At 46.6% G+C, this 14509-nt stretch overlaps 1 protein-coding gene across 1 annotated transcript in view; it reads right to left on the bottom strand.

Moving 5' to 3' along the window:
* Positions 1-14509, bottom strand: part of plxna2 (plexin A2) — a 281673-nt gene that overhangs the window by 24008 nt on the left and 243156 nt on the right. Inside the window, exons 23-26 of the mRNA XM_080732455.1 lie at positions 11695-11761; positions 11031-11177; positions 7844-8003; positions 3079-3182 (exon numbers count right to left, since the gene is read on the bottom strand). Coding sequence (XP_080588581.1) covers positions 3079-3182; positions 7844-8003; positions 11031-11177; positions 11695-11761 — 478 coding nt within the window. The remainder of the gene's footprint in view (positions 1-3078; positions 3183-7843; positions 8004-11030; positions 11178-11694; positions 11762-14509) is intronic.

Below are 14509 nucleotides of genomic sequence, written 5' to 3'. Positions count from 1 at the left end.
GGGGTGAACAATCGCTTTAATTTCTGCCTGCAAACCATTCCTAAACCATGGTCCTTGGTCCAAGCTACAACCAATTGGTGCACGTGTTCCTGTCGCTCCGTGGCCGCGCCCACATTTTTCCCCCCTTCAGCTAGTAGTGTGACATAAAAGCGCCAGAAAAAAAAACAGACTGTTAATGGCGCAGAAACAGACATACTGCCTGTGCCCCCCGTCTAGGAGTGAAGCAGTGTCTGTCTGAGGAAGGCAGCGGTACAGGGGGAACACTTTGGGATGGATGAGAGCGCTCATCCTGGCCGTCAGCGGAGAATAGGAGAGGTACTACAGGGTGAGGGGTATGGGAGAGAGGGGAGAGCAGAACAGTGAGAGAGGGACAGTGAAAGACAGGGAGAGAAACGGGCAGAGTGAAACATTTAGGTGAAGATGGAGGGGGGGGGGGGGGGGGAGGGATTGAGGAAAGGGGAGGAGGAGGATAGGTGTGAAGGACACCAGGACGAGTCCCTTCTTCTCCCACTGACTCCTACGTCTGCTCCGCTATTCCGTCTGCTCTGCTGGGGCGGAGTGCTCTGACTGACCCCCCCAACCTTTACCTCCCCTATCCCATGTTAAGAGCTTCAGCCTTCACCAGACCCTGTGCAGCTGCACACACACACACACACACACACACACACACACACACACACACACACACACACACACACACACACACACACACACACACACACATACCCACAACCCCCTCCGATTAAATCGCACCACAGCGGCGGCCAGCTGCAGTCACACCTCAGCTCTGCTGGTGTCAGCTGCATGTCAGTCCCAGGTCCACACCTACTCCTCCTCCAGTGGTGTAAAGTAACTAAGTACATTTACTTTAAGTACGGTACTTAAGTACAATTTTGGGGTATTTGTACTTTACTCACTCTGCAAAGAAAGAGTACTTCAACTCCACTAAATCTCGGTTCCAAATATTGTACTTTTTACAAGCTACTTGTGGACAGCGAATGGGCTGAAAATACTGAATTTCCCCCTCGGGAGGAAGTAGGTAACTATTATTATTATTATATTATTATTAATCACATATACATTGCCATTTGAATCGCGACGCATTGTGAGCTTGTAGATCCGCTATTTTCCAAAGATTTTTTATGCATTTGAAAACCTGAAATGAGACATCTACTTTACTTAAGTAAAAAAGGTGAATTCACATTTTCCACCACTGTCCTCCTCCTTTCTCCTCCTGCAGGTCGGTGGGCAGATGGCGCCCCCTCCCCCCTCCTTGGCTGACTAATGACAACCGGCTGACCCATGGTCTGAGAAAGGCCGGTGGACTCAGGTCCAGGAGAGGGGGTCCCCCCTCCTTTACCTCTGCCAGTTTCTCTTCTCACCCTCCCCACCATCCCTCTTTCTATCACTCCGTCTCGGTTTCCATTTTCCTACAGCTTCCTACCATTCCTACAAATACACCAGGTTCCCAGCAGCCCTTGGATACGTTCCATCCATTTCCACTCTACTTTTGTCTCCCCAGTACCGGGGGTGGGGGGGCGGCTGTACGCCATCGAGCTGGACATATGATAACGATACACGAAAAAATAAGAAGGGGAGATGGGGAGGTGGGAGGGCTGCAATAGGAGCTGAACTCATAATGGCAGAGTTTGGAGAAACGGTCAGTGTTCTGAGGAGGCGCAAGGACTAATTGTCAAACACTACACAGAAAAACATGCTCACTTGCATAAAACACTGGCTTCACAATGGACACTGGCTTCACATGCGCGCGCGCGCACGCACACACACACACACACACACACACACACACACACACACACACACACACACACACACACACACACATACACACAATCCTCAGATAATTCCATTTGCAATTCCAAATGAGCACTCAGGACTTTACGGTGTATGCAAGAAAAAGGGCACTGAGGCAGAGAGGAAGACAGAAAGAGAGGGAAAGAGAGAGAGAGAGAGAGAGAGAGAGAGAGAGAGAGAGCGAGAGAGAGAGAGAGAGAGAGCGCAGGGGCGTCAATTGGGTATGGCAGGGGTATGCAGCTGCCATACCCTGGGTCCAGGGGGGAAAATAAAAGTTACTTTTAAATATAAATCCATGAATGTCTCTCTGTCTATCTGTTCTGGTTATGTTGTTAAATTACATTCAAATAACTACAAATGCAAAATTTAACAAGGTATTATAATGATATTCTCCACACTTGTATTCTCGATCCCATCTTGACAAAATGGTATATTCCCAGGTTCCGCAGGTCAGCTGCACAGGTGCAATGCATTATTGTTAATTGTGGCACGTTTACTATATTATGCCAAGTTTAGCCGCACTTAATTGGACAACTGTTCCAGACTGCCATATCCAACCAAGAAACCATAGAAATGTTGGGGGAAAAAAATAAATTTACTATTTTCTACTTCTTAAAATAAATGTATCATGCCAGTTGCTAAGGTATGGCAACATGACTGGTGTCTTGCACGCGTGCGAAGGTGCGCGTGCAAGACACCAGTCATGTTGCCATACCTTAGCTTTTTCTGCACTGATGCCACTGAGAGAGAGAGAGAGAGAGAGAGAGAGAGAGAGAGAGAAAGAGAGAGAGAGAAAGAGAGAGTGCCCGGGAGATTGGTGAGTCAAACATCTCTGCATCTCTGCAGGGGGTCCTGAGGAGGCGTGGAGGAATAAGAACAAGTGCTGGCTGAGAGTTCATTTCTGCTGCCACCGCTACAGTAATTGCCCTCCATCCTGTGTGAATCACTGAGGTCGCGGCAGGCTCCTCGCATGCAAATAAGACTGTGAGAATTGGCTTTCTAAAAGTCAAGAGCTGCGGATATCAAAGTTTTGGCGAGGAGGTAAGAAAGGTACGTGGCAAATTTCCATAATAAGGCAGCAGTCAAAAAATATAATGGAAGGGCATGTGGGTTTCATTTGTTTCGTGTTCTTAGCTCAAACTTTTGGTGAAAAAGTACGAAAGGATAATTTAGGACGAATAAAGATACCAAGTATAGGGCAGTATCAAAAACATTGTTTCGTGTGGCGAAACAGCGCAGTGTGTATTGGTTCTCTTCGTTTACCTGGTAGTGCATCAGCGTATTAAGTCTCTTCCAGTCGTTCTCTATCTTGGTGGTGATGTCTTCATCCTGCAGCACCACGCGAGCCATGCGCCCCTGACGCCACTCTGAGGAGAGACACACACACACGCACACGCACACGCGCACGCACACACACACACACACACACACACACACACACACACACACACACACACACACACACACACACACACACACCATTACACACTCTGAATTGTTGTAACAAATATTCCAGTTTTAAAGTAGCAGTTCTAGATAATAGACCAGTGGTTCTCAAACTTTTAAATGTCAAGGCATCACCTTAACCCCATCTGGTTCCATTTGTAAACTGTCAGAGTTAGAGTTTTTTTTTTATGTTGTTTTTTTGGGCCTTTTGCCTTTATTGGATAGTTTAGTAGACTGACAGGAAAGAGACAGGGAGTGACACGCGGAAAAGGTCGCCCGGATCGGGAATCGAACCGGCGACGCCTACTGGCATTGATGCCGAAATGGCAATGCCTATATGGTATGCGCCCGGTCCACTAGGCCACCAGGCACCCCAGTTAAAGACTTGTAAGGGTCTTGTAAGGCTACATTGTTAACCCCCAAAGGAACCCAGAATCCAATTTGAGAACCACTGCAGTAAACAGACAGACAGACAGACAGACAGACAGGCAGACAGACAGACAGACAGACAACTGAACTATAAACAATGTATCCTCAGTGTAGCAGGGACCGCTCGTGGCTCCTCCATCATCACAAAGCTGTCAGCAGAGCTGACACAGGCGCTGGAGGAGAAACAGAGAACCTGTCGCGGGCCTTTTGCAGCTTGTTTGTAAACATCCTTTTCATTTCAGCTGATAAATAGGTCATATAGTTGCTCAATACACTTTATCTTTATTGTCACATCACAGGTTTGCAGGTGTTTTTGCATGCACGCTCCATCATTTAGTTTGTCATTATTCTATTAGAACCACATGTTCAGCTGCTATTTTAAAATCCTTGTTTTCAAAATGCGCTAATTTAAACGAGGTTTCTTCACCTCGACAGAAGACACAACCGTTGACACCGGATGACAGGATGTCACTTATAATCTCATCCCGTCGACTACTGCAAATCAATATCCGTGACATGTCCTGCCCTAGTGTATTGTTTTTAACATTCCCATGTCACGGGGACTTTAAAAGACATGGTTGCCCTAAACCGTCATTAACTTGTCTTCTTGTAAATCTGACTGTGACCCTCATGTTGTGCTGGAGAACCTTGGGCAGGGCTGGGCAGACAACGTGTGTTTCGATAACGACACTTCCCTGTGACAAGCTGCAAACTCTTGAAAAGCATCTGTATCCAACTGCAGTGTCTGTGGCAGTGATGAGAGCTTTGCTCCTACCATTACAAGACACTCTGCCACAGATTGCCACATCCCAAGGAGGAAATATCAACAGGCAGCGTTCCCCGCTCGCTGGAGCATTCAGTAATACTCTCCATGGCTTGGATTGACATGCCGCTTAATCAAACATTACACAAAAGCAATGTCATAATGTATATGCTTTGCAAGCTGCGCGCTGTATTAATTGGTATTTGTGTCATTGATATGGCGCGTTAGCATACACCACAGTCACGCCAGGACTGGAGATGAGAGGGGAAGATTAAAAAAAAGGAAAAAAGAAAGAAATCAGATCCTTTCCAGAGGAGGGAGTAAAGTGCAGGGTTGGAGGAGGGTTGGCAGGTGATAGCTGAAGGCTTGTCGCGGGGTAATGAAATGATAATAAGGGTGCTGATGGGGAAATGGACAAGCAGCGTGGCTCTCATGCTGCGAGTGATCATTGATTTTCTCCTCCGTTGACTGAACTTTATTACTTTGTGCCTCTGCCAGGCAACCAAATATGGTGCCCCTGGTGCACGCCACCACCACCACCCACACCCACACCCACACACCCACACACACCCACTCACCTCACTCAAGAAAAATAAATAAACACACACACACGTATTACTCACACACAGATACAGATTCATTCACTACCCTGTTTCCAGGGCGATGGACGGAAACGGGGGGCGGGGGGCGGACAGAGAGAAGGAAAAGAATCGCCCTGCCGAGTGAGGCAGTGCTCGAGGGATCATTTGCAGCATACATTACCGAGGAGACTTTTGTTTCTCTCTGCCCAACGTGAAAGCGAGGGATGATGAGGAGAACGGGCGGACGGACGGACGGACGTGAGACGTGAGTGGAGGGGGCGTCGTGGACGAGCAGAGGCGGACGTGGCCAGGGTGTCGCACCAAATTCTGGGCCCTGGGTACAGGGATTCACTGCGGGCCCCCCATGAATGTTCTTATAGGGGGAGGGGGTTTAACCCACTTAGACTGGGAACGCATTATTATGCAATATTTTGTGCTTTTAACTGTTGAAAAATAGCAGATAGACAAGCTCACAGCGCGGCACCGAGTGCCGCGCTGCGAGCTTGTAGATCTGCTATTTTTAAAAAATCGTGAACATTTGTGTTTTTGAAGTTTTTGAATATTTCAAATCCTTTCCGAGGATGCTCAGTGGTGCTCAAACCTTTTCACGAGAAGGAACACCGAAATGATATGCATTTGGCCACGGACCCCCATCTCGAAATATTTAGGGACCCCCCAGAAGCAACATTTACAGTTACAAAATACATATTTTCAAAGATCTGCACACATTTTCACGACTTTTCAAAAATAGCAGATCTACAAGCTCGTAGCGTGGCACTCAGTGCCGCCCTGTGAGCTTGTACTGTATATCTGCTATTTTTCAATAGCTTAAGTATAAAATAATTAAGGCCCACTCCATCTTGGGCCCTAGTAACTCAGTCCCACTTTTACCCCCCCTTGACGTGGCAGCCTGTGTGGGAGAGCGAGGCTGGCGTGAGGCCTGCCAGGCCCGTCTGTCAGCTCTAACCCGGGTCAGCCAAAGCAGCCAGGCACACAAACAGCACCACCACCCGCACACAGTGAAATACCATGTTAATTTAACGCATTTAGAACGGGTACACATTTTGTGTATCATTATTTTATGCTTTAACTATTGAAAAATAGCAGATATACAAGCTCCCAGCGCGGCACTGAGTGCCGCGCTGCGAGCTTGTAGATCTGCTATTTTTGAAAAATCGTGAAAATTAGAATTTTGACCCGATTCTATAAGTGTCTTTTGAATCCTTCTAAGATTCTTTGAAAAAACCTATGTTTCTATGTCGGCAATCTGGCTTAGCCATCGTCAAAGAAAAGGTCCTTTTCACTTAAATGGAGCTCAGTTGTTCTGTTCTTGAGAGACTAACTTTGTCAGTGGTTCTCAAACCTTTACATGTGAAGGACCCCCAAAATGATATGTATTTGGCCACGGACCCCCATCTCAAAATATTTAGTTCCAGGGATCGCAGCGCGGCACTCGGTGCCGCGCTGTGAGCTTGTATATCTGCTATTTTTCACTGGTTAAAGCATTCAATAATTCTAGGCCTAAATAGGTTAACTCGCCAGACTAAAGCGATGGACGTCCAAACAGAAATGCACACTTCTCTATCCCCAATTTCCGCCCCTTTTTTCGCCAGGCTGTGAGAACAGCCTGACAGCGGGGTGTGCTGTGCACACTGTCCGTCAGTTTGATGGAAGGCCCTGGCAGCAGCAACCTGGTGGCCGCCGTGCTGAAAGAACATAGCTTTTATCACTCTAATGCACTGATAATCTGTGCACATGGATAGCTTTCTCTTGCCGAAACATCAATCCGTGGAAGCGATACATCGTGCACACACCTGCCAATGGCATCTGTGAGAGAAAAAAAATCCTCAGTGTTCATGTATCCATTTTTAAAGTGTTCAAAAGGAACCAAATACCAAATGGACCCATGCGGTTCCATTTGGTTCCTTTTGTACACTCTCGGAGTTAAAGCTGCAATCCTGAACACTGTAGAGAATATTTTTTTTATATTTTGACCAACCTGGTAGAGTATGTTAATACGTATAACTAACACAACTGCAGTGGCTGGAAGCAGCCTGTCTCTCTACACTTCTAATGAGAAGTGTAGAGAGCGGGTAGGACCTACTGGTTGACAGGTGGTACTGCCTGAGGTGTAGGGACCTTTCACCAGGTCATCGTTTATAGTTCATGGCAGGTCACGGGAGTCATACGTACCTCAGCTGCAATCAGCTGTCGGTCTGCTAATTGTCAAAGCCACACTTTTCTACACACCAAGTACTGAATTACTAGTAGCTTTCATAGGTTTGAATCCGAGGTAGGCCAGGGGTCTTCAACGTTTTCAGGCCAAGGACCCCATAGCTGAGATAGAGATGAAGCAGGGACCCCCCTCTACATATTATATAAATGATCAATTTCATAGTTAGATTCATAGACTTGTTTGACAGCACTGTCATCAGTCGGGTGTTGGATTTGTGCTAATGTGTTTTTTTCAGACATTTAACCACCTAAAGCGTCGATGCTTAGTAAACTTGACCTTTCACTCTGTACTTGGTCTGCGATCTATGTTGCGAGGCATTGAGGGCTTGTAGATCTGTTATTTTTGGCTAAAGTTCTCCTCAGATTAGGGATGCGAGGACCGTCCAAGTTGTTCATTTAAAAGAATTATCCTACAGTATCACACAAAGATTTGTCGGCCCCCCTGTAATAACACTGAGGACCCCCTAGGGGTCCCGGACCCCCTGTTGAAGACCCTCTGAGGTAAGCTATAAATCTTAGGAATTGCAGATCCAAGTAAACACTGAGGATGTTACTGTGTGTGTGCGTGTCTTACCCAGATCCATGTCCACAGCGCGGGGTCTCTGGGAGTAGGGCATGTTCTTGTACACAGCGTCCAGGATCTTCTCCTTCACCTGGGTGATGGTGTCACAGTTCAACACCTTGACCGGGATCTCTGGGCTGTTCTCGTTGTCTGGGTTCACACAGTTCAGGATCTGCACCAACCAGAACCACAGAGGAGGGATTAAAGAAAAGCATTAGAGAGAGAGAGAAAGAGAGAGAGAGAGAGAGACGGAGAGAAAGAGAAAGAGAGAGAGGAGAGTTTGATTGATTGAAGAATGTATTAGTTTGCATAGGAAAACTGTTCACTGGTCAACTAAAAGGATACACCCAAGAAAGCCTATTGCTTGTTTCAATCGAGTTCCCTTTTTAAACTCATATAACATTTAATTTATTTAAATTTTAGTTTTGATCCTATGCTGCACTAAGTGAGAAAAAATAAGTTATATCCATGGATACTGTAATTTAAATTAAAAAAAACAACCTTAGGGGACATCATGAATGTGTTTTTGTGCATTGCCGAAAGATCTGATCGGGAAAGATCGGGATCGGATTGGGAGCAAAAATCCATGATCGGGATCGGGATTGGAAGCAAAAAAAAACGTGATCGGGACATCCCTAATAAGAAGTGATGGGAACAGAGTGGGGAGGGTAAAGAGGCAAGCAGGATGGAGAAAAGAAGCGAGGAAGAGGGGTCTGAAGAGAAGCGGAAACAGAGTTAAGTAAGAGAGAGAATGAAGGGCAGAGAATAGAGGAAAAGAGATGAGGCAATGAGCAGCGTGGAGGTGTTGGAGCGGTGTTGTCATGGCCCGGCCTCGGGATCCGCATCGAGGCATCATTAGTGTCTGCTTGGAGCATAGTGGGGGCTCTAAGAAACCATTTCCGTGCTCGCTGGTATCCCAAAATCTAATTTCACACCTTCGGTGGGACACCAATTTCCAGCTCTGGCGGGGTATTAGCAAGTAATGAGCCAAACTCCCAGCCAGCCCAATCAGACCATTGTCATGTCACAACGGTGGCTGTTTGAGTGCTTCTGCTGTGTGTGTGAGTGTGAGTGTGTGAGTGGATATATTTCATTGCCAAATACACACACAAACACAGACACGCGTGTGTGAGTGCATGTGTGTCTTAGTGCGTGTGTGTGCGTGTGTGCGTGTGTGCGTGTGTGCGCGTGTGTGTGTGTGTGTGTGTGTGTGTGTGTGTGTGTGTGTGTGTGTGTGTGTGTGTGTGCGCTGCGTGCATGTTTGGGTGGGTGCACGGGTCGATGATTTGAAGTGCCCCATCTCCACAGTCATCTGCCTTAATGTTGCAGCAGCATTTGAGTCTGCAGGATCATTAGGTAGCTTCCATCGTACACAGGCAGGAAGGAAGGAACTCGACACATGCGCACACTGCGGCATGGCGGCTTCAAAAGATAAGGTTTATGAAGGAAAACACAGAAAGTGGGAAAAGTAAACTTGAGAGATGGTGCGCACGTGCAACTGTGCATGAGTGCGTGCACGCGCATGCAGGGCTCCAGACTAACTTTTTCACAGGTAGCACTGGTGCCACCTACCTTTTCATTAGGTAGCACCACCTGAAATTAGGTAGCACCACCTTTTTCTTTTTATAGCGTGGTATTAATATATAGCCTTAATACCTTCCAACGTAAAAAAGACAGTAAAAGGACTTATTTGGGTTGTTCCTTTTAGGCAGGGTGTTTAACAGTACTTGCACTGTACTACATTTCTATTGTAGCCTATTGGCTATACTTGTACTGTTCTCCATATTTGTCTTATAAAATAATCAATCAATCAATCAAAAGCCTTATCATGCTGATGATAGTTGTGTTAATTTAATCTGAACTTCAGGTTTCTCTGCATGAGCAGCAGTAGCTGACAAAATAGGTCAGCATTAAGGCTGTGATATTAGGAAAGCCTTCGATATTCAATATAATGTTTATGATGCTCATAAGTAAAAAAAAAAAACTTTCAGCTGCATGATTGCACTACTTAGACTACAGTATATGCCATAATAGGCCTGCTGCCATTCAGGATAGAAAAATAAAAATGTCCTTATGGTTTTGGAGTGAAGTAGAAGTCAGTTTCAAGAGGAGATACTGGGAAGTAGCTATCTTGATACAGTATCAACAGAAAACGTTCACTTGGGCATGCACAAACGCCAACACACGCACACAGTCACACACACACACACACACACACACACACACACACACACACACACACACACACACACACACACACACACACACACACACACACAAACACGCTACACTACGAAGACAGAAGTTTACAGGTGCCGTTAATTTCAGCTAATTGTCTTTGAAGTGAAAATGCGCATTTTGGGCACTGAGGAATTTAATGAGCCACAGCTGTTTTCAACCCCAATGCGCACAGTAACAGTAGGTTTAATGTAACCTACGGTTTAAAACAATCACGAGCGATTGCTAATCAAAGCAAGCTAATCTAATAGCAAAAAACCCACAGCCCCATATAAATTATCCAGTTCGAGATGTCAACAGAAAAAGCAGGGTTATACAAAGAAAGGTATGTGAGAATGACTGAGATCTATCCATAGTGAGCAAGAGAGTCTGTCTGTGTGACTCCACGTGAGAAGTGAGGAGCCCTTGCGACGCTAGCTTGAGTGTGTCCGTGTGTGCATCTCTCCCATCTCTCCTCACCCTGTCTGTGTGTGTGTGTGTGTGTGTGTGTGTGTGTGTGTGTGTGTGTGTGTGTGAGTGAGAGACGGAGAGAGAAGGGAGGGGAGGGGAGGGGCAAGGACTGGAGCAGGGAGAGAGAGCTAGGGAGCGAGAGAGAGAGAAGAGATCCTCGTTCGGGGATTTTTTCATCCTCCTTCAAGTCGCGCTTGTGCGACCTGGTTGAATTTTAACTCGCACTTTATGAAATTAACTCGCATATGCGACCTAATAGCTCGCACCCTGGAGCCCTGCGCGCATGACTTTCCTTGTGGGGGTGTGCATGTCTTTTCTGTATGTCTGTCTGTGTGTGTGTTCCAGCTCATTATTTTACAAAATAGCTGGGTAAAAAAAGCCGCTAAATATGCTTGTTTGTGTGTCTGTGTACAGTATGTACTTCTGTATGTATCAGAGTGACTGTGTGTGCATTGGAGTGACTCTGTGCATGACTATTCTCCTCCTGTGTGCCTCTCAGAGTGTGACCTACCAGGGTTTTGTATTCGATCTGCTGGCGGATGAGCTTGTCTTCACTGAGGGAGTAGCGTGCTTCACCGGTGATGGCGTCGATGGGCCCCTTCTCCATCTGCTGCTTGATGGCGCAGTACAGCATGAAGAGAGGCTCTCCAGCACACTCCTGAGGAGATGTCCGTGCACGCACACACACACGCACGCACACGCACACACACACGCACACACCCCCAGACACACAGCCAAAAGAGAGAGTTAGAATAAAGTAAACAATATAAATTTGGAAGTCCTCTTTTGTGCATTCAAACTTAAAGACATACATTAGGCCTATCATACCGTACGGCAAACACACTGATTTCAGACAGCTAATGACCCTTGTGCACTGAATGTATACAGTACATACATTGTGACAGCGACAGATGAAGACAGTGTCTATTGTTGTGTTTTAAAGTAGGGGGACAGCGGTGTGTTGCAAGCATGGCATTGGGTTGGTAGTCAGTCTGCCAGTAACTTGTGACTACAAGGGATGCAATGGGCATATTATGGAGACATATGCCTCTCGAACCCACCGACACACCCAACACTCATGTACTGTACCTACAATAACACTCAATTAAACAACAACCAAACAAACATGGATACACACAGACAGGTCAGGCACATGAGCATGATGATGGACTCACCTTGAGGAACTTGTGCAGAAGGAAGGCGAACCAGTTAGTCAGCATCTTCTCTGCCACTGACTCCGTTCTGAAGTGACAAAAAAAACAAAGAATATTAGGAACCAAAATGGGCTCCGATATTTACACTCATTTAATAGACAACAACGATGTATTATTAGAAAAAGAGATTTCCATAAGTGCCTCAGGCTTGGTCTGGAACGCACAAAATTAGCGGTGTTCACAGTTAGCCATTTAAACCAGATTCCCAATAGCTCTATGCTAGCCCCTCTCCTGTTTTCATTCAATACCGAAAATAGATCCACAAGCTCACAACTCTTCACAACGCGAAGTGTTGTGTGCTGGTACTGTAGATCTTCTATTTCTGCCAAATGTTAGCCCCAGAATAGGGATGTTAATGTGGTTTAGTAAGCCAACAGGGGACTGTGTCCGTATTGCTTCTTTAGTGACTCGGAACACCTGGACAGCGGCGAGGGGTGGGTGTCTATCTGGGGGACAGGGTGAACAGAATGGAACACGGTGTGTGTGTGTGTGTGTGTGTGTGTGTGTGTGTGTGTGTGTGTGTGTGTGTGTGTGTGTGTGTGTGTGTGTGTGTGTGTTTGGGTGTATGAAAGACAGTATCTCTGAGCACACATGAAAGCTTGATCATGTATATACTATATATATGTTCACGAGTGCATGTGTGTACTGTATGTGCACATGCATGTGTGGGCACTGTGTGTGTAGGCACTGTGTGTGTGTGTGTGTGTGTGTGTGTGTGTGTGTGTGTGTGTGTGTGTGTGTGTGTGTGTGTGTGTGTGTGTGTGTGTGTGTGTGTGTGCGCGCGTGCGTGTGTGCGCATGCGTGCGTGTGTGTGTGTGTGTGTGTGTGTGTGTGTGTGTGTGTGCGTGCGTGCGTGCGTGCGTGCGTGCGTGCGTGCGTGCGTGCGTGCGTGCGTGCGTGCGTGCGCCTGTATGTATGCATATCTGTGAGTTTTTGAAGACAGCAGGGTCTTGGCAGCTGTGACAAGCCTCAGCTGTTATGAGAGAGAAGTGCTGTCACGGCCAGGTAACTCACAGACCAAAACCATCCCTTCTTCCATTTCCCAGTTTTACTCCGCCTCGCTCGGCCCTTCCCTCCCCCTCTCCTCCCCTCGCTCCCTCAATCACACAGATGCAGCCTGCTACTGGGTTTGATTGGGCATGAAAATACACAAGTGAGCGGTGACCCCTGGACCATTTCCACCACAGAGCAAGACAGCCAGAGAGTGCTATAGAGGAATGTTTTTCTTTCAGTCTTTTTTTCTTACAGGGGCGTCAATTGGGTATGGCAGGGGTATGCAGCTGGCATACCCTGGGTCCAGTGGGGAAAAGAAACGTTACTTTTAAATATAAATCCACGAATGTCTCTTTGTCTATCTGTGCTGTTTATTATGTCACTTTAACAAGGTATTATAATTGTATTCTCCACACTTGTATTCTCCCCATCTTGACAGAATGGTATATTCCCAGGTTCCGCAGGTCAGCTGCACAGGTGCAATGCATTTTTGTTAATTGTGGCACGTTTACTAACATGCCAAGTTTAGCTGCACTTGAACAACTGTTCCAGGCTGCCCAAGAAACCGTAGAAACGTAGGAAAAAATAAAATGTACTTCTTAAAATAAATGTATCATGCCTGTTGCTAAGGTATGGCAACATGACTGGTGTCTTGCACGCGCGTGAAGGCGCGTGTGCAAGACACCAGTCATGTTGCCATACCTTAGCTTTTTCTGAACTGACGCCACTGTTTTCTTCCCCTCCCCTGTCTTGACTTCAACCATCACTCAATGCCAGACAACCCAGAAACCCCCCCCCCCCCCCCCCTCCCCCCCACCTGAAACGCGAGGAAGGCGCTAGCATGGACTGATAGAAGTTAGAGTTATTAGAGACAATAAAAGGCAAGGAGAAGAAAGAGAGCGAAGCCGAGGTGATGTGAGGCCCAAACAGTCTGCTGGGAATGGTTAATAAGGTAGATGAAAGGGTTACTACTGAGGAGGAGCGCACGTGGATCCACACACTCCGGTGAATACCAAGCATCCCTCCTGTAAAAAAAAAAAGAATAAACTGCTCAGATAGATACCATGCTAGCTTGCATGCTGAGACAACCGGAAAGTCACGGGCCGCCCCTTTTGCAAGCCAAGTGACAATAGTCTCAACCGACGCGCTCCATGAAATAAACAGCAGCATCCAGCTGTGTCGGCATGGCTTTGTGTTCTCCTACGAGCTAGAGTTGAGCCAAGAGACATTAGCTCTGTCATTACCACCACTAGCTCCCATCTGGATGCTACACACATCTAGCACGCAAGTTCACCCATGATGCGAGGACAACGCTGCTCACATAACAGCAGCACGAGGGCTTGAATGTGACATGTCCCCTGGACACAAAAATACCCACCAAAAACCCTGTAGCACAGGGGTCTACAACGTTTTCAGGCCAAGGACCCCTTAGTTGAGAGAGAGAGATGAAGCAGGGACCCCCACAACGTGTTCATAGATATACTTTCATTGTTTGACAGCGCGATCAACAGTGTATTTTGGATTGTGTGTTTTCAGATATTTAACCACTTGAACAGTCAATAATTAATAAACTTGACCTTTCACTGTACTTAGCTCTTTTCCCCTCCAAAGCTCTTTGCTCTTAGCAGATCGACAAGCTCACAACAACGCCTCGCGTTGTGAGCTTGTCGATCTGCTATTTTTGGCTAAAGTTCTCAGAATGTGGATGCTAGGGTTCAAGTGGTTGATATAAGAAAGGGGGGAAAAACAAGTTCCTATCACACCCCCTGTAGTAACTCTGGGG

The sequence above is a fragment of the Nannobrachium achirus genome, assembly GCF_963921795.1.
Source record: "Nannobrachium achirus genome assembly, chromosome: 9".
NCBI lineage: Eukaryota > Metazoa > Chordata > Actinopteri > Myctophiformes > Myctophidae > Nannobrachium > Nannobrachium achirus.
Note: the sequence above shows the minus strand (reverse complement) of the source record. Positions and strands in the feature narration are given on the sequence as shown.